At 49.7% G+C, this 18,672-nt stretch overlaps 1 protein-coding gene across 3 annotated transcripts in view; it reads left to right on the top strand.

Moving 5' to 3' along the window:
* TMEM237 (transmembrane protein 237) overlaps nucleotides 1–14,230 on the top strand; it is a 44,712-nt gene extending 30,482 nt beyond the window's left edge. For all 3 annotated transcript variants that reach the window (XM_078608316.1, XM_078608317.1, XM_078608318.1), the window contains 6 exons: nucleotides 9,317–9,449; nucleotides 10,407–10,583; nucleotides 10,973–11,046; nucleotides 12,752–12,824; nucleotides 13,544–13,653; nucleotides 13,886–14,230. In XM_078608316.1, coding sequence (XP_078464442.1) covers nucleotides 9,317–9,449; nucleotides 10,407–10,583; nucleotides 10,973–11,046; nucleotides 12,752–12,824; nucleotides 13,544–13,653; nucleotides 13,886–13,953 — 635 coding nt within the window. In that variant the 3' untranslated portion in view covers nucleotides 13,954–14,230. The remainder of the gene's footprint in view (nucleotides 1–9,316; nucleotides 9,450–10,406; nucleotides 10,584–10,972; nucleotides 11,047–12,751; nucleotides 12,825–13,543; nucleotides 13,654–13,885) is intronic.
* The last annotated feature ends 4,442 nt before the right edge of the window (nucleotides 14,231–18,672 follow it).

Below are 18,672 nucleotides of genomic sequence, written 5' to 3'. Positions count from 1 at the left end.
ACACTTGAACCGGGTCCTCGACGCCGGTCCCCTGCCTTTGACAGGGTCTTGTATTTCTTGGGGCTCCGGAGACTTGCACAAATGGCCTAAAGGGCACGGCCCCTTCCTTGACTCAACGGAAGAGTTCGACCCGGCTCCAGCCTTCGGTCCTGCACACGAGGCGGCTTCGGGAGACTGTCCGGGCTTTAGAGGCTCGGATCCTGTGGGCGGCACGACGCAATTTTTCTGAAGCACAGCTTCCGGGACTGGCTGCCCCGGCTCATCAGACACATCAGACACCGGCCGTACGGGACTTGAAGATGAGCTGTCTATCTGAGGATGAACATAGGGTTTCAGATGCGACGGGTGTACAAATCAACGGCAACATCCCGCCTGTATCCGCACACACTGTGGCCTTTGGATTTCCACCACTTCAACGGGACCTCGCCATGGCTGATGTCATTTGGGAGATATACCCAGTGATACCTGTGGGCAGTGCAACCAAGCTCTGTCCCCGATTTTCCATGGAAGCACGTACTCACGCTGCCCCACACTCTTCTCTTTCGCAGCCTGCTTTTTATCAGAATTTATCCTCGCTGCTTCACACACTTTGGACAATCGTGAAAGCGTCACCTGCATGGGCGCCAGCATGGCGGCCTTCTTTTTCCCCGAAGCCATGCCCAATTGTGCTTCCATTGGGGGTTCGTTCTCTCGCCCGTACATGAAATAGAACGGGCAAAATTCCGTTGAGGCGTGTGGGGTCATCCTGTATGCATCTAGGACCCCTGGGACGTGCAAATCCCAGTCCGTTTGCATCTCATTAACCACCTGACAGAGCATCGATGTTAAGGTCCTGTGCAGGCGTTCTACCAAGCCATCCGTTTGGGGATGGTATGGCGACGTTCTGATCTTTTTGGTGCCCAAATCAACGCATACCACCCCTAGCAGTTTTGACAAGAGATTCTGCCCCTGATCCATGAGAAGCTGCTCAGGCGCTCCCCTTTCCATCACGTAGCCATGCAAAAATGCATCCGCAATGGATGTGGCTGATTGGTCTGTTAGTGGCCAAGCCGTTGGCCACCGGGAAAAATGTTCCACACCGACTAAGAGGAATTTATTTCTCTTTTGGTTAGCCGAAAACGGCCCCATAATGTTAAGTACAACCAGCTCATTAACTTGGGACACTGTGATGGACTGCAATAGAGGCTGAGACCTTGTCAACGGTGGTTTGCGGCCCGAGCAATCAGTGCAGCCCTTAACCAGGTGGTACACATCGTCCGACATACCCGGCCAATAAAAAAATCTCTCTGCAGCGTCAAGAGCGTTTTCCGGGCTCTGAGGTGCATTCACTTATTTTCGTGCACCACCCACGTCACCCAACCCCGCGGGGCAGTGGGAAAAACCATACAATACCGCTGCAGTTCCTCATCCCACCTCATCAAAAGTCCTTCACGAAGGACTATGTGGGACACCCCCACCGTGTATTTCCGCTTTTCACCTCAGCACGGTGCCACAATTTTAACAGTGACATGTCCTCTACCTGCAGCCATCCCCACTCGGCGTGTGTGAGACCCAATGTGCTGTCCCTAGGTGTGATCACCTCGGCTGGCACTGTTTCCCTGGACGTCGCCACAACTTGAGGCGACCCAGCCGCAGGTGGTTTTCACCTGGCAGCGCCCTTTGAACACGCACATCGCACATTCAGCGGCAGGCGGTACACCGCATCTGCGTTGCAGTGCCTCAGTCCCTTTCGGTAGATTACCCTAAACAAGTATTCCTGCAGTATTTCCAGCCAGACAACTGGTCAACTCGCAAGGAGTATTGAAGAGCCGCATGGTACGTGCACACAACGAAGTCCCTGCCATAGAGATACGGCCAATACTGCATGAAAAATACCATGGCCAAAAGTTCCCTGTGTGTCAAACAGTAACGTTTTTCCGTGACAGGCACTCTCTCCACACCATTTTTAACCTGAGACAAAACAGCTCCTATGCCCATATTGCTGGCATCCGTATCTAATACGAATGGCAGGGAGAAATCTGGATAGCCGAGGGGAGGCGCATTAGCAAGATGATCGCGCAGCACTATAAATGCGGCCACCTCCTCCCCCCACTGAAACTTCTGGTGTTTAGCGGTCAAAGCGTGGAGCGGCTTGGCAATCATCGTGAAATGCGGAACGAATCATCGGCAATAAGACACGAAGCTGCGTACTTCACCCACCGATGTGGGTTTGGCCAATCATGCACGCACGCCGTCTTATCCGGGTCCGTGGCTATTCTGGAAGTGCGGACAATATGGCCCAGATACCACACAGAGGTTTGTAATAGATGGCATTTCTCTGGTTTCAATTTGAGATTGGCCGCCCGCACCCTGACGAACACTGAATGCAATTGCTGAAAATGCTCCTCGAACGTGTGGCCAAACACAATGATGCCGTCGAGGTAAATAAGACATGAGTCCCATTGCAGGCCCGCCAAGACCAATTCCATCAGCCGCTGGAATTTGGCCGGTGCCGAATGCACTCCCATAGGCAGACAGTTCAATTGGAACAATCCTTGGGGAGTTCAGAACGCGGTCTTGGGTTTGGAGTCCTCGTCAAGGGGCAGCTGCCAAAACCCCGAGAGTAAATTAAGAGTGGAAAAGAACCGAGCACCCGACAACTTGTCCAGAAAATCATCCAGCCGAGGGAGCGGGTATGCGTCTCCCACTAACACCTTATTCAACTTTTGAAAATCAAAGCAAAATCGCAGGCTCCCATCCTGTTTTTTAACTAGCACACTGGGGGCGCCCCACGGGGTGGTAGAGGGGCAAATCATGTCCGCGGCGAATATTTCCTCAACCACCTGCTGTACATGTTCCTTCTCTCTCGGGTAAGCCTCGGCAAGGTAAAAGGTAAAAATAACGAGCGTACCTTTACCCTACCTTTTACCTTAGAACAATACAAAAATGGACTGGATGAAGAGCGTCGACGATAGCGACTGGCGAACGCATGTGAACTCCCGCCCAGCTCCGCTATTTGCGTGTTCGCAGGGAGTTGACTTCGCCGGCGGTCCCAAGTAGTCGCAGGCCATCTTGTAGTGGGCAGGGAGCAGCTCTTTGCGGAGAGACCACCACTGCATTACGTCAATGAAGGCGCTGGCGGTCGTGATGCCCATGCTCAGAAAACGATCAACTTCATCACCGTCGTCAATGGAGCTGCCGACGTTGCTGAACAGCGGTCCCTCCTCCATATGGGCAGCGACTGCGAGCACGTCCGAGTAGCGATGCTGCAGGACAGAGCAGATCATGGCCTTCAGTGTAGCCAGCTCATCTTGGTCTGACGTTTTCGGCAGCTGTGGATTCATGTAGGATGCCACAGTTGCGGGTTCCTGAACCAGGAAGTCGCGGTACCGCACCAGCTCAGCCTTCATCCCCATTGCGGTCAAGGACTCATCGATCGCTCTAAGAGCAGCTTCACCGCGATCGCAATGACGGATCAGGTGCTCCATCGTCACCGGCACGAGGTCCAATGTCGACTTGTGGTCCGCCGTCAACGAGGTCATGACTTGGCGCGGAATTCGCAGGAATGCTGTCACGCCCTCGATGTTTGTCCACTGCAGTTCAGAGAAAGCACCGACGCCGATCACATCCTGGAAGCGTGCCATGATAATGTCCAATGGGACACGCTTTTTGATGGCGTTGTCGCCCATGTCAAACGTCGAATTCCACCTGGTCGGCTAGTCCTGGTGCGTCGGCTCCTTGCTGGCGAGCTTGGCGATCTCAGCCTCGCGGCGGTACGACTGCCGGACGACCTTGCTGCACCTGATATTGATGAGCGCCTTGTGCAGTTCGCCGTTAGTCGACTTGATCAGTTTGAGAACTTGGACGAAGCCGATCTGGACCGAATGATCTGCGCAGCGAATATGGTGGCAAGCCTGCAACATATCCGGCGTCCGCATTGACCAGGGCGAACAACGTCTTGACAGCACTGATCACATCGTAGCCATTGTCGCTGGTGACAGCGAGCAGCTTGGTCGAGACATTGTGCCCGAGGGTTTGGAGGTGCTCAATCGGAGTGGTGCCAATGCGCTTGCCGACACCCCTTCCGGACTGCACATCGAGGATCGTCAGCAGCATGGATTTCGACGCACCAGATTTGGTGTCGATCCAGTGCACCGTGACCATCCAAAATCCCTTCAGGTTGCGGTTCGACCAACCATCGATGGTGAGCGAGATGGTGACGTCCAGGTTGGAGAAGAATGCCCCGACGATGGGCAGCATGATGGCGTGATGCTCGACAATCCTGCGAATGATGGTGTGGGTCGACGGGCCCTCGTATCCCTGCGTCAATGTGTGGACCAAGGTCTTGAACTTGTCGCTGCCGGCAGCTCGCAAAGAGATTGCACCTTGGATAACAAAATCAACCACTGCGTTTTCAAACTTTACCAGGAGACGATCAGGGATTGCTGGCCGGTTCAGCGTTTGCTGCATGAGGTGGCTCGCCGACGCCGACGTCCCGATCTGTGGGAGGAAAACCACTTGCAGCAGTGCACACACTGCCGCTTTCCTTGCTGCACATGGAGATCACCCTCCATCCAATCATGCGTGTGCTCCCACGGGAACGCATGCTGCTGCCTCTTTCAATTGCTGTTCGCAGTGACCCCAAAAATGCCGTTGCTGGCATCCTCAACCTCATCCTCTACCTCAAGAATGTGGTCCATCTCCATCTGGTCTGACATCAATGATCGCAATAAAAAATGGAGGCCACGGACTGCGCCACGGATATTTTAGCGGTAAACAAGGTATTTACCGGGTAATACTTCGAGCTACCTTTACCCAACCCTTTACCTTACCCCTTGGCATGGTCGACACCTTTACCCTTTTACCCGGTAAAAAGGGTAAATTACTTTACCTTGCCGAGGCCTATTCTCAGGCTCAGCCTGTATGAGTTTTGTCTAATGGGGGCTGCATCACCCGTAATAATGCGGTGTTGCAGCAATGAGGTGTGGCCAATATAAAATTTACCCTGGCTGAAAACATCAGCAAATTCCCGCAACCGAGCACGCAACTTGTCCCGTTGTTCTCGAGACAAGTCTGGATTCTCGGCGCACAGCTCATCAACCCTTGTCCTGTCTGACTCGCCTCGCTGTTCCACTCCGCCTATGACCTCTGCTGCAGCCATGTCGACATCCTCGCAACACGCAGCCTTCGCATGAGCCAAGACCTTACCAGCCTGGAAAATGGCCGTTGCCAACCCGATATTCAACACCTGCAAAAATGGCTCCTGATCGGTCCTAACGATCATCTGAGCACCCACCAGCATGACGCCCTGAGTCACCGTATTGGATGGGGTTAAGAGGAGCCCCGCTTCAGAATTTTCTAACTGCAGCCATTTTCGGTAGCGCAGCGGAACTAACATTTGTGCGCCTGGCGGAATCGCAACCGAATCCATTGCCAAGGAACGGATCGTGGCGTTAGCAGCAGTCAGCCTAATCGGGGAGTGCAAAAAGGGGCAATCGTTGTCCCGATGGCATTCCAACACAACCCTGATCAATTCAAATTTTCCAAAGTATCCTGCCCTAAAAGTCGGTGCCCAGGAGGCAAGGTACAGCCAATGTCTTGGATCCTAACACATGCCTCAATTTTCCCAATGATCCCCATGCTCCTGCCATTGGCAGTGATACAAGCCCTCGCAACCGGGGTAAGACAACGGGTCCATGACCGCAAAAAATGGTAAACAAAATCAGAAATGATGGTAGCCGAAGCCCCTGTATCGACCAGGACCCGTATCTCTACTCCCTGAACAAAACCTGCCACTACAGATGGGCCCACCGCAGCCGCTATCACCCGGTGCGCAAATTTCCTCCACTGCGTACTGGAATTCAGCCACCCGTCCTCCGCCCGAGTCCATCGTTTGCGCGCCACAACAAGATGACGAGTGTTGATAGAACCAGACGCACGCGACAACGTAGATGCATGAAATGGCGGTTGGGGCCGGGTATTGGATGTGTCACGACTTTCGATTTAAAGCTTTCGTGACTGCAGGGATTCATCTTCTTGGTTCTTTCGGCAAGTCACGTAGAAGAGAAATAATAAAATAATAAAAATAAAACATAATAAAATACAATTCTCACGACGTTTCGGCTACAACGCAAGCAGCCGTCCTCAGGTGAAGAACAGGTCTGTCAGAAAGACAGCATCTGAATGAACACCACCAAGCTTGGCAGCGTATATTTAAGTTGGGTTAGAGGAGGAAGAAGGGCGCCTTTACAAAGGAATTTGCATATCAACAGATTAATTTAGCATGTTTATGGAAAAGTAGGGTGGGTAGAATAATACATTAATAATAATACATAGTGTAATATTACAATGTATAGTCTAAGGTATAGGGTGGTGTATAGTAATGCAGTATATAATTTAATGTTGGGTTTGTCTATGGCAGTATATAGTACAAGGTAGATCCGTGTGATGTAAGGAAAAAATTTAGCTAGAGGTATATTATATTTTTTGCGATATAGAATTGTAATGTATGACTTACTGTTAGTAGCTCAGCTTATTGGAGAGTATATTTAGTATATTGATGATATTGATGTAGTTTATATTTTTGTTTTTTACGTGGTGGTTTGGCTGCTGCAGCTCTTTACTATTAAAATTCCTTCCCTTTATTACGGCTAACCCTACTTCCTCCCTTTGTTGCTGCTAATCCTACATAATGCACGGGCATAATATGACTTTGAGACCCCCCCCCCTCCACATCCTACGCATTCCACAAGTAGTGACTAATCCCATATCTGCATTTTCCATAAATATGCTAAATTCATCTGTTGATATGCAAATGCCTTTGTCAAGGCACCCTTCCTCCTCTAACCCAGCTTAAATATACGCTGTCAAGCTTGGTGGTGTTCATTCAGACGCTGTCTTTCTGACAGACCTGTTCTTCACCTGAGGACGGCTGCTTGCGTTGTCGCCGAATTGTATTTTATTATGTTTTATTTTTATTATTTTATTATTTCCCTTTTACATGATTTTACCGAAAGAACCAAGAAGGTGTCACCATTTGCCTGTGGGGTTTGAGGAGCGGTCGTCGGCGGGATGGAGGGCGTCGGAGGTGTCGCCGACATCCTGATGGCACTCTGGCATTCTCGTGCGATGTGGCCAGCCCGGCCGCATCTGAAGCAGGTCCCGGTCGGTCTCCACGACGGAGGGGACTTCTCCACTCCCTGACTCCAACCCAGAGGCTGCCCCCTCGCGTCCTTCCCATGCGGGCCCCCGTCACACATCGCCAAGGCCAGCTCCATCTCCCGCACCGTGGGCCCCTCCGCCCCGTCGGTGTCCCCCGACAAAGCCGCTACCCTGGGCCACTGCAGCAATTTCTTGTGCGCTTGAATGCACCGAGCCACCCTCAACGACGTCAGTGCCTCTTCCTCCACGATGGTCAGCACGACACCCAACTCCTGCACCAACGCCATCAGTCTCTCCACCGCCAAGGAGTCGAGTGCCGCCTGGTCCATATGAGTATTCGCCGTTTGCCCCAACGCCAGCAGTGCGCTGCGGAAAGTGAGAGGCGTCTCGGCCTCCCCTCGCCTCCACTGCAAGAACTTCTTGCTGGCGATGGACGGTGGTTCCAAGACAGCAGCCATCTGGGCATATGCCCGAGAGAGGGTAGCCCGATCAATCTCGGGATGGCCCAGAATGCCGCCAATGCATCATCGTCGAGGGCCATTGGTTGGGCCCACAGAGCCTCCTCTTTTGTTCAACCGACGGACAAATAGGCTGCCTCGAAGCGGCGTCGAAACGTGGTCTATTCACCCCCCGCTGCTACAAATTCACGGACGGGAGGCAGTCGCCGGGGTCAGCACGCAGCTCCTTCGTACACTGTCGGAGGCGGCACACCTTTTTCGTCGTCCCGCAGCGCACACAAAATGGTGGCCGTCGGCCGCGCCACAGCCTCAACAGATGAAATGGCGGCCGACGACCGCCCGGTCCCTGTGATAGGAACCGCTGCCACAGGCGGCTGCTCCAGTGGACCCCGCGGCTCCCGTGCCGGCTCTCCTTCGGCAGGCATGGCCACGGAGAGCTGTGCGACCAGCTGAACGATGGTCAGGAGGAGCAGGTCGAGGCAGCTGGCCACCTTCTGCCACGCATCCTCGGCATGTGGCCCCTCTCCCAAAGCTCCGCCGTCATTGCTCCCGCACCTGTGGGACTTTGAGCCGGGGTCCCGGGGCTGTTGGGGGAACGATCTTCTCGTCATCTTCCGACGACACTACGGGTGGGTTCCTTTTCTTTGTCGACTCCGACATGACGTTTTAACACTTCTAACACCAGTTGTAGTGCAGTGACTTCGGAGACGATAATTGTGGAGGCACCTTTTATTAACACACATGATCTCGACTATACACACTCGTCACTCACTAGCCTTTACACAACACTAGCCGTCTAGCATTGACGGCGCTAACTCTTAGATAGCTGCATGATGTCGAGCGATGACAAAGATGGCAGCGACGGCAGCGACGACGGCGACGAGACCGATGACAGCGATGGCAGCGACGATGATGAGATGATCCGATTCCTACGAACAGAGGAGAGCTACAGTTCTCAGCTCTTTTTATCTACACTGCGTGGCCTTGCTCCGCCCTGGCCACGCCCCCCTTCTCGAACCCACTAGCAGATTTCAGGGGCTTCCCGATGGACCCCTCCATGACCCTTGCCCCAGTTCCTCTATTCTGCCGACACAGCCGTGTATACTGTTGCTCACTGGCGTGTGTACTGTTTGTACATCGTAGTTGCTGTTTCTGGTCGCCAGCTGGCGCTACTACACTACACACGTCGGTGTGGGGGTGTGTAACCGCGAGCAGTAGTACAGTGGTTAGCACACTGCACTACAAACCCGGCGACCCGAGTTGAATTCCCGCTCATGGCCACCACCAGTGAAAATTATCTGAACTGGTCCTGGGTCTCCTCTAGGTCGACTCAGCCTAAAATTAGTACCTGGTGGGGTGTGTAAACATTGGCACTTGGGAGACAAAGGTGGCCGGGCGACGTGCTTAGCCACCGACCCACTCGTGTACCATGCTGGCCTTCATAGGTGCTCTCTAACAACATTTGTCCCTACGGTATGTTAAGGCTATACAGGGTATATTTTTTATTTGTTACACACACCTATGCGGGCGCATCAACAGTGGTTGTCCTATGGATAGACTCACCTACACCTTAAAGCTGGAGATGAGCCCCAACTTTATGCTAATTTGAGCAGGAAATCACTTTGATTTCAATAATTTCACATGTATTATAGTTTTAATTACGTCTTTGATGAGCGGAGTAAAGGGATGCATGGCGTTTATTGTGGCTCTGAGTACAGGCGGGTTTCAGGCTGCGGAACGACAGCAGCTGGGAGTCCGGCAGGCTGCATTGAGTCCCACGAATGAATTCCTCGCTCCGAAGCCTCTACCTTCCCCCCGGGACGTCGCTCTGCGGGTGCAGAAGGGATTCAGGTGTGTGACGGAGCTGCAACGTCCATTGCACAGCCAGTCGCGAACAAGCGAGCCAACAACTCACTTCAATTAGAGCTTTCAGACCTAGGTCTATGGGAGTTTGTGTACACTTTTAGAGGGGTTCCAAATCATTCCAGATTTGAGAGTGAGGCTCAGGTGTTTGCAGCATCTTGGGTTGGATGTGTTTTGAATGTCTGTTGAACACTGCAGAATGTCACTCAAGCGTTTTGGCTTAAATACAACGTTGGAGCTGTGTTCTGGCTCGGCCTCTGAGGTGGCTCAGCTCAGACTTGAGCCGTTCAGTCGCTTCCAAAGATGTATGAGCAGCTCAGTCATGGTTCGGTTCAGGCTCGGCTCATGGGAATTCCTGAGCAAGGCTGAGACCATGCGCAGGATTTGGGCTCACTTGATCCAGAGCGAAACCACAACAAAGAAAACCGGCCTGAGTCTGTACGCAGCATGTCAGCAACATTTCAGTCGCAGTTCAAACTGCTATCTAGGCTTTTTCAATTACGCCACGGTGGCGAGATGTTAACTATCTCGTCTGATATATAGGAGGTCGTGGGTTCAATCCCGACCCTGACACCTGTATATATTTGGAGTTTGCATTTTCTCCCCGTGGTCGTGTGGATTTTTATCTAGGTACTCCGGTTTTTCCCTCCACATTTAGAAACATTCGCTTAGAGTAACTGGCTGCTATAAATGTTCACGTAATAAGCTGCTTCGTTGAGCTTCTGAAAATGAGTTATATAGCTCAGTGGGCCTTGCCTGGTCAAATACAATTTAAAAAAATATGGCTTGTATCATTGTAGACAGCCTAAAGATTACCATGCCTTTTTATGAAATGCCTCTAATAAATTAAGCCATCGTGTTTAGTTATTGTTCATAGAAATTCGAAACAAAATAATGGAATACTGTTTTTAATGTTTCAATGTCTGTCTGACTGTTTTTGTCAAGGGTGGTGTCATTGTTTGCCCACGGAGTGCTGGCGGGGTTTGCTCTGTGGAACACGGTGCTGGTCTATGTCCTGTGGCAGAAAAACTCACTGCCAGGGCAGTATGAGCCACTGGCCATTCCTGCCCAGGAGCTCGCGTATCTCCTACTCGTTCTAAGCACCATCTCCGCATTTGATAGGTCTGTATTGAGTCAATCTGTGGACGAACAAGCAGGCAAAATCATTTTCTTGCTCACGTATTTTAATGTCGAAACACTTGGGATTCCCTCTCATCTCTTATCCCAAGCTCTTACTATAATCTTGCTCAATTCAGGGACTTTGTGAAATTTCTGGGTTCCTCCTGATCAGACATGACTCTCCTTCCTCAGACTCTACACTTGCAATTGTGCCCACACTGCCCCTAACCCCTTTTGTTCTTAACCAAGACCCCCACTGCCCTCATATTCTCTAGCACTCACTCACCCTCTTTCATTACATTATCTACCTTATGTTCCAGCATATCCAGCACTGTTGATGATACGCGAATGCAGGTTGTGCTATAACACGCTTATTGTTTTATCTTTGACAGAGTTGACCTTGCAAGACCCCAAGTTTTTCTTCGAGGCTTGATAACGCTGGACTCAGCGGCATGGGCTTCTGTTGGTACGTCCTTCAGTTATTATTTGGTTCTTTCGGTTAAGTCACGTCTAAAGATAAAATAATAAATGAAATTAAATAATAGAATACGACGTTTCTATTGCAACACAAGCAATCATCATCAGGTATAATGAAATAGCGACATAATATCTAACCAGAAAACTATAGACAGACATATTAGCAGACAGATATCACCAAGATAAATACATAGCGAGAGCAACACAGGTAACAGAGAGGGGTGATCGTCTCTGTGGGGTGGCCTTAAATAGACAGAGGGGGGGGCGGAGGCAGAGAGAGGGAGGGGGGTTAGAGAAAAAAATAGCATATCAATGAGTGGTCCACAAAACGTGGTGCTGCAAGTACGATGGCACGGTAAGCAAGCCTGAAAATCAGGAGAAAGACACACTAAAATTAAATAACCTAGTAAAATATCGAAATGTAATGTAATACAACACAGAGGGTCGGTCAACACACAATTAACGCATAGCCTGGTTGATTACGTATTTCAAAGATTGCTAAGTTAGAATTTAAGTGTGAACATTCTAAAGAGGACACAGGCAGAGAAAACAAGTCGCCAGAGAGAGAGAAAAAAGATAAGCTTAAAACTTCCCCGTAGAAGTGGTTCAATCTTAATTTTAGAACTTTCGTGACTGCAGGAATTATTATTTGGTTCTTTCGGTTAAGTCACGTCTAAAGATAAAATAGACGTGACTTAACCGAAAGAACCAAATAATAATTCCTGCAGTCACGAAAGTTCTAAAATTAAGATTGAACCACTTCTACGGGAAGTTTTAAGCTTATCTTTTTTCTCTCTCTCTGGCGACTTGTTTTCTCTGCCTGTGTCCTCTTTAGAATGTTCCCACTTAAATTCTAACTTAGCAATCTTTGAAATACGTAATCAACCAGGCTATGCGTTAATTGTGTGTTGACCGACCCTCTGTGTTGTATTACATTACATTTCGATATTTTACTAGGTTATTTAATTTTAGTGTGTCTTTCTCCTGATTTTCAGGCTTGCTTACCGTGCCATCGTACTTGCAGCACCACGTTTTGTGGACCACTCATTGATATGCTAATTTTTTCTCTAACCCCCCTCCCTCTCTCTGCCTCCGCCCCCCCCCCTCTGTCTATTTAAGGCCACCGCACAGAGACGATCACCCCTCTCTGTTACCTGTGTTGCTCTCGCTATGTATTTATCTTGGTGATATCTGTCTGCTAATATGTCTGTCTATAGTTTTCTGGTTAGATATTATGTCGCTATTTCATTATACCTGATGATGATTGCTTGTGTTGCAATCGAAACGTCGTATTCTATTATTTAATTTAATTTATTATTTTATCTTTAGACGTGACTTAACCGAAAGAACCAAATAATAATTCCTGCAGTCACGAAAGTTCTAAAATTAAGATACGTCCTTCAGTGTTTTTTTGCGGCGATCATGATGATGATTATAATGTGCAATCAAGTTTGTTACACAGGAAGGTTGGGACAGCACTTTTGGCATGACCCTCATAGAGACTGTGAATCGGCACATTGCCAAGTTTGATGAAGCCACTAAAGCTACTGTCTTCAAAACAAACTTCTAATATGTATAAATGGCAATGCTCTCTATTTAATCTCCTACAATTTAGGCTACCATATTTCATGCCAGTGAAAATTGTATGGGTGTTTTGTTACGTGCATCACAGTAAACGATATACGTGTTCACAGTGTATTTCAGTGCGCTGGTGTTGTCTCTGAGCATGACTAAGTCCAGTCACAAGCTTGCGTCTCAATCCGATTGGTAAAAACAAACCCACTGCCCACACCAGCATCCACATGTAGCTTCACTTGCTGAGGTTCCTTTATCCATGTTGATGTCACTGCCCGTAATTCTGAACAGCTGACATTGTTATTTAAATATCTGTGGATATTGGAGTTTGTGCATGTTTAACGTGATATTTGTGTTACGGGACGAGGTAAATGTAATTAACACGGGCAATTAATAATCCTCTGCTTGCCTGCGGCCTTCCCACATCATCGTTATCCCATTGTCTCACAGTTCCACAATCCATCACTCCTGCACATGAGCTAATTTCACAACTTCATGGTGGACCAGTTTCGACATCCATTGTTTCATCAGGAGAGTCAGGCTTACTTGAACCAATGCTGGTGAACTGCCAGATGTTTAGAGGCAAGGAAAGTCATGACCGCTCCAGAGTTTTCTTGGATTGTACCAATGTTGCTTATAACATGCAGTCCCAGAAGGCAGTGTGGCTGATGGGTCGTGTAAAAATAATTCTTATTTTGTAAGCGACAGGTATGGGAAGGAGGCCTTAGTGTACTAAGAGTGCTTTTTGATTGTCGAGGAAAGGCTCTGGGTGTCATGACACTTTGTTTTAAGAGGGTCCTGCATTTAGATGTTTGGCAAGTTCCAGTAATGAGTGGGTTTTTTAGGAAACGAGAGAACATGGAGGAAATAAAGTGTGTGATTGTTGTGATTGTTGATGATTTTTTCCACAGGAGCTTTCAGGATGAGTCTCCGTGGATCATTTTGAACATGATCGTTAGCGTAATGGTTGTCTTTGGATGGCTAATCCTATCCCTCTCTCCAACAAGCGATCACAGCACAGGTATACAATTAGCGTGACACTTTCCATTTTTAATAAGCTTATACATTTTTACTTCAACCATGTAACCTACTTATTCCTCACCACACAATTGCATATACGGGCTTCCCACCCCTCAACCACACTTTTACCTTACAGATATTTGCATTCTTTAGTGCTACATACTGAATGTTGAACTTTATATATACATACTTTATCTATGTCATGCACCTGCATACGATCTGCGTGCTCACAGAGAACATGTTTGGAATGGAACTGGGTTTGGAAGACTTTACCCATCGGCATCCCACAGGGGAGGCGTGAGCAGACCTGGAGGAGCGCGGCAGATTTTAAGGAATTTGCGTAATTGAAAAATCACATTAAGTGAAACGTTTAAGATATAACATTGGTTGATAAATGTTTTTCTTGTAAGGCAGTAAATCTTCTCCTGCCTTGTGCCAATACAGTACATTTATAAAGAGTCTGTGTAATATTTTAACGATTTTAAAATATCCTTGTTTCTTTTTCATTGTGTGATGAAAGCAATCGCAACCATCCATGTGATCCAGTAAACTTTGTTGTTGCTTTTATATTCTCCAAACATATGTGGTGCCTCATTCCTTATGGTCATAGTTGAGATTTGTAAAAGCCTATTGAAAAATACAGCATTCAGCATGCAATGATACATCACTTCATCTTTTACCGTATTTCATGAAGTTTTGTACACTTCCCCCTTGTATTTTAAAGCAACAGGAGGTTGTGCATACTGCAGTGTGACCAGCTTGTGGGCACCAGTTGTGGAGTGCCTCTGACATAGTTTCTTAAAATCCGAATAATGTAAAAACAAAATTCTCCCAACCCTGTCCCAATTTTTCCCAAACTATATTCCGATGATAGTGCACGATGTGCATCATTTGTAAACACACAAGAAACACACATGAAGCTCACACACGCACACATTCCGCACGAAAAAATGCAAATAGTTTAAAGTGGTTATCTGCTCAAGTGGGCATTGAGGCAATGCTCATCTCTTGTTCACAGCTGCCACAGGACAGCCACTATTCTTGGGTCTTACCGAAAAACCCAAATATAGGACAGCCACTGTTGACTTCCCCACCAAGCGGTACTCAGATGGGCCAAACCAACCGCCACCAGAATGTGAACTGGCAACCTGCCGATTGCAAACTGCTCGCTTTCTACTGCTGAGCCACCTCACCTGAAACATACTACATGTGTAATGTTCTTGTAGGGAGACGGAGTCGTCGTAGAGGCAACACGGTTTATTATACTATAAACAGATTACACTTAAGCCTTAACACAAAGGGGTAATGGCCCCTTCCACCCACAACCTGGGGAGGTACAGCCTCCGGGCAATCATACCTAGCACTCTGACTCCTCTAGCCCTCCGGCTGGCTAGACCTAGGGGAGGCTGACCCACCGCTAGCCCGGTGGATCCCTGACCACTGGCTCGTCCGGACCTGGCCCTTCGAAGGACATCAGGCCGAGGGAACCTCAGGGTCCTAACCTCTCGACCACTGGCACCGTACTGAGCCCCGGCCCTTAGAAGGACTGCGGTGGCTTGGGGTCCAGGGTCTTCTTCTCCAGGCGTCTTCTGGCTTCGGCTTGAGGCGAACTGCCTCGTGCTCTCAGGGACCCGCTTTATATACTCTTTCTCCCTGAGGGGCAGGGTTCTGGGGGATCGTAGTTTCCCCCAGCCCCCTCCCCTCAGAGACCAGTCCGGACCGGTTTGTACCGCTCCCCACCGAGGGGCGGGGGATTCTGTGGGATCGTAGACACTGGCCACAGCCTCCTCCCCCCGGCGGGTCCCGGCCAGGAGTACACAACCATCATATACCGGTGTAATGCGAGCGTAAATGGGGTTGCTGCTGGACTCTGGCCCAATCACACGACCCGGGGTATTGGGGGCGGAGCCCGGTATGGGGGGCATGTGAGCGGGGCCGCCGTTCACCTCGGCTCCAATGGAAAACGAGGTGAATGGAGGTGGAGCCAGCAGGGCAGTATGGGAAGCCGGATCTGACGATCCGGAAGGGAGGAGTCAGGGTCACGTGGGAGAGATGATATAGAGGGGAGCCCGGAAGAGATCGAGGCCAGTTGATGGAGTGAAAAAGCGGGACCACGTTGGGTGGCCGCCGCGCCATCAGCCACATGGCTGATGGGGCTTCGGCACACCGTCGGCCAGCGGTGTGCGGAGCGGGAGAAGGAGCTGACAGAGGAGCGTGCGGGGCACGCGAGAGGAGCGTGCGTGGCACGCGAGAGGAGCGTGCGGGGCACGCGAGAGGAGCGTGCGTGGCACGCGAGAGGAGCGTGCGGGGCACGCGAGAGGAGCGTGCGTGGCACGCGAGAGGAGCGTGCGGGGCACGCGAGAGGAACGTGCGGGGCACGCGAGAGGAGGGTGCGTAGCACGCGAGAGGAGACGCTGGTCCCTTGTCAGGACCAGTGGGGTGTGAGGACGAGTGGAGAAGCTGAGGAGGAAGCGCGTGTGCGGGGCGCGCGCGAGACGACGCTGGTCCGTGGAGGAGACCAGTGGGGTGCGGAGAAGAACTTGAATAAAAGACAAGCGGAGACCAGCAGTGCCTGACGGAGTCTTTTATTACACCAGTAAGCCCCCTGGTTGTGGCGCGCGTGTGTCAACATGACCACTACACATGTAACATGCGTGTATTTACACATACCCCAAGATGCCCCACCAACTACACCCACACCACACCGCACATTGCACCCACCACACAATGACCCCCGTTCGCCATTATGCGGCGATGATGTCGCCAACACTGCTTGTGCCAGGTTAGGTGCACCTTGCGGCCACGTGAAATTAGAAAGCCTCGCTTGCAGTCATGGGACAGACCCAGGTGTTATAAGTTGACTGACTGGGATGACGAGCAGATTCACCACCATTCGTGCTGCCTACTTTAACAACTTACTTCGTTTTAGCTGCCCGTGCTCTCTGCTCATTGCAAGCATCCCCACTCCATCCTTTGTTGTCGTTGGAGGGTGCCTGCCTCCCACTGCCCGGTCGCTTCCTTCAAGAGCCTCCTCCACAGATGCCGATATTGACATCGTTGGTACCAGTCATCAGCAAATCCAATCAGCTCCACAGCGTTCTGTACCGCATCGGTCATGCATGCGGGCAACAACCCAGCCAGCGAAGCCTCGCCTGACAGAGGAGCTCACTGATGGGACAGTATCCAGATCTTTAAAGGATCGGTGAGCTCATAAACCAGTCTGGTTAAATGCAGGATGGGTCATAGGCAGGCCAGTCAGAATGTTTCAAATTGGCACAGACGTTCGTTTAAAGGGCTCGACATTTCACAAGCAAAGAAATGGACACAACTCTGGCTAAGAAGACCTGGAGCTTCGCGTGGAGCAACAGGCCAGGTAGTTTTCACACGGCGTTGCGCAGCTGATGAAAAGATAATACCACTTGACTGATAAGGCGTGAGATCTCCACTGCCAAACCCCAGAGCTGGTCATAAGCACACTGCCCATGTATGGAAACTTCTCCACTCTCTCCGCAAATGCTCCATCACTCATGGGGAGTTGAGGGGGTGGAGTGTTTTATGGAATAAAATTCCCAGGCAAATGCTTTGGTTTTGTAAGGCTGATAGTAAGCCCCCATATCTGAATAGCACCATTCCAGGTTCAGCAGTAGTCTCCATCTTCTGAACAGCAATTACCAGATCATCAGCATACATAACATTACCTACTATAATCACCTAGAAATGTCTGTCCGTCCCGCGCGTGACATCATTCCAAATAAGGCCCACCCCCCGCGTGACGTCACTCCACATGAGGCCCACCCCCCTCATTAATATTCATGAGTGGGTGGATTTTTACACGAACGCAGAGGAAGGTCGAGCTGAATTAAATCATTTATCATGCAAAGTCGCTTCAAATATAACGTTTCTTTACAGAAAGTGAAGGTAAAAAATAAATCTGCGCAGCACAGTGCTACATCCATGCGTGCAAAAGAGCCCCCCCCTTCATTAATCTGCTCGCGTGGAAATTTACACTAACACACAAGAAGGTCGTGCACTCCACATGCCGCACCCCTCCCCAATAACCATTAGCGGGTGACGTCACTCCACATGGGGCAAACACCCCCCCCCCCCCCCCGATTAATAATCATGAGCTGGACAATTTTTCTATTGAATATTTCAGATTTACTGCAATATACACCCGTCCTTGGATGGGCAAATAAGCTAGTGGTTGAATAGGGAGCCATCTCTTGACCACACCCAGACATTGATCAGCCTCACATTGTATTGGTACCAGATGGAGATTTCTCCAGTACAGTCATGGAAAGCGTCTTGAATTACGTAGGAGCCAGAGGACATCCATGTCGCATCCCAAAGTGAACGGGAAATGGCTCTGACTAACGGCCACGCAGCTTTACCCAGGCCTGCCCATCATGTAGGTCCTGAATGATTGTGTAGTGACATCGCTGGATGTCACTATATTTCGATTTAAAGCTTTCGTGACTGCAGGGATTCATCTTCTTGGTTCTTTCGGTAAAGTCACGTAGAAGGGAAATAATAAAATAATAGAAATAAAACATAATAAAATCATTCTCACGACGTTTCGGCCACAACGCAAGCAGCCGTCCTCAGGTGAAGAACAGGTCTGTCGGGAAGACAGCGTCTGAATGAAACACCCCAGGCTTGGAGCGTATATTTAAGCTGGGTTGGAGGGGGAAGAGCGCCTTGACAAAATAATTTGCATATGAAGGGGAATTTAGCATATTTATGGGAAATGCAGATATGGGATTAGTACTACTTGTGAAATGCGTAAGAGGTGAGCGGGGGGTTTCAAAGTCATATTATGCCCGTGCATTATGCAGGATTAGCAGCATCAAAGAGAGGGGATAGGGGTAGCATTAATAAAGGGAAAGAATGTTAATAGTTTGTAGCTGCAGTAACTAAACCACCACGTAAAAAACTAAAGTATAAACTACATAGTATCATCAGTATACTAAATATACTCTCCAATAAGCTGAGCTACTTACAGTACAGACGCTGAGGCGGA

The sequence above is a fragment of the Lampetra planeri genome, chromosome 29 (genome assembly GCF_965212315.1).
Source record: "Lampetra planeri chromosome 29, kcLamPlan1.2.h2, whole genome shotgun sequence".
In the NCBI taxonomy this organism is placed as follows: domain Eukaryota; kingdom Metazoa; phylum Chordata; class Hyperoartia; order Petromyzontiformes; family Petromyzontidae; genus Lampetra; species Lampetra planeri.
The sequence above is the reverse complement of the archived record's forward strand: the minus strand, read 5'-3'. Positions and strand labels throughout refer to the sequence as shown.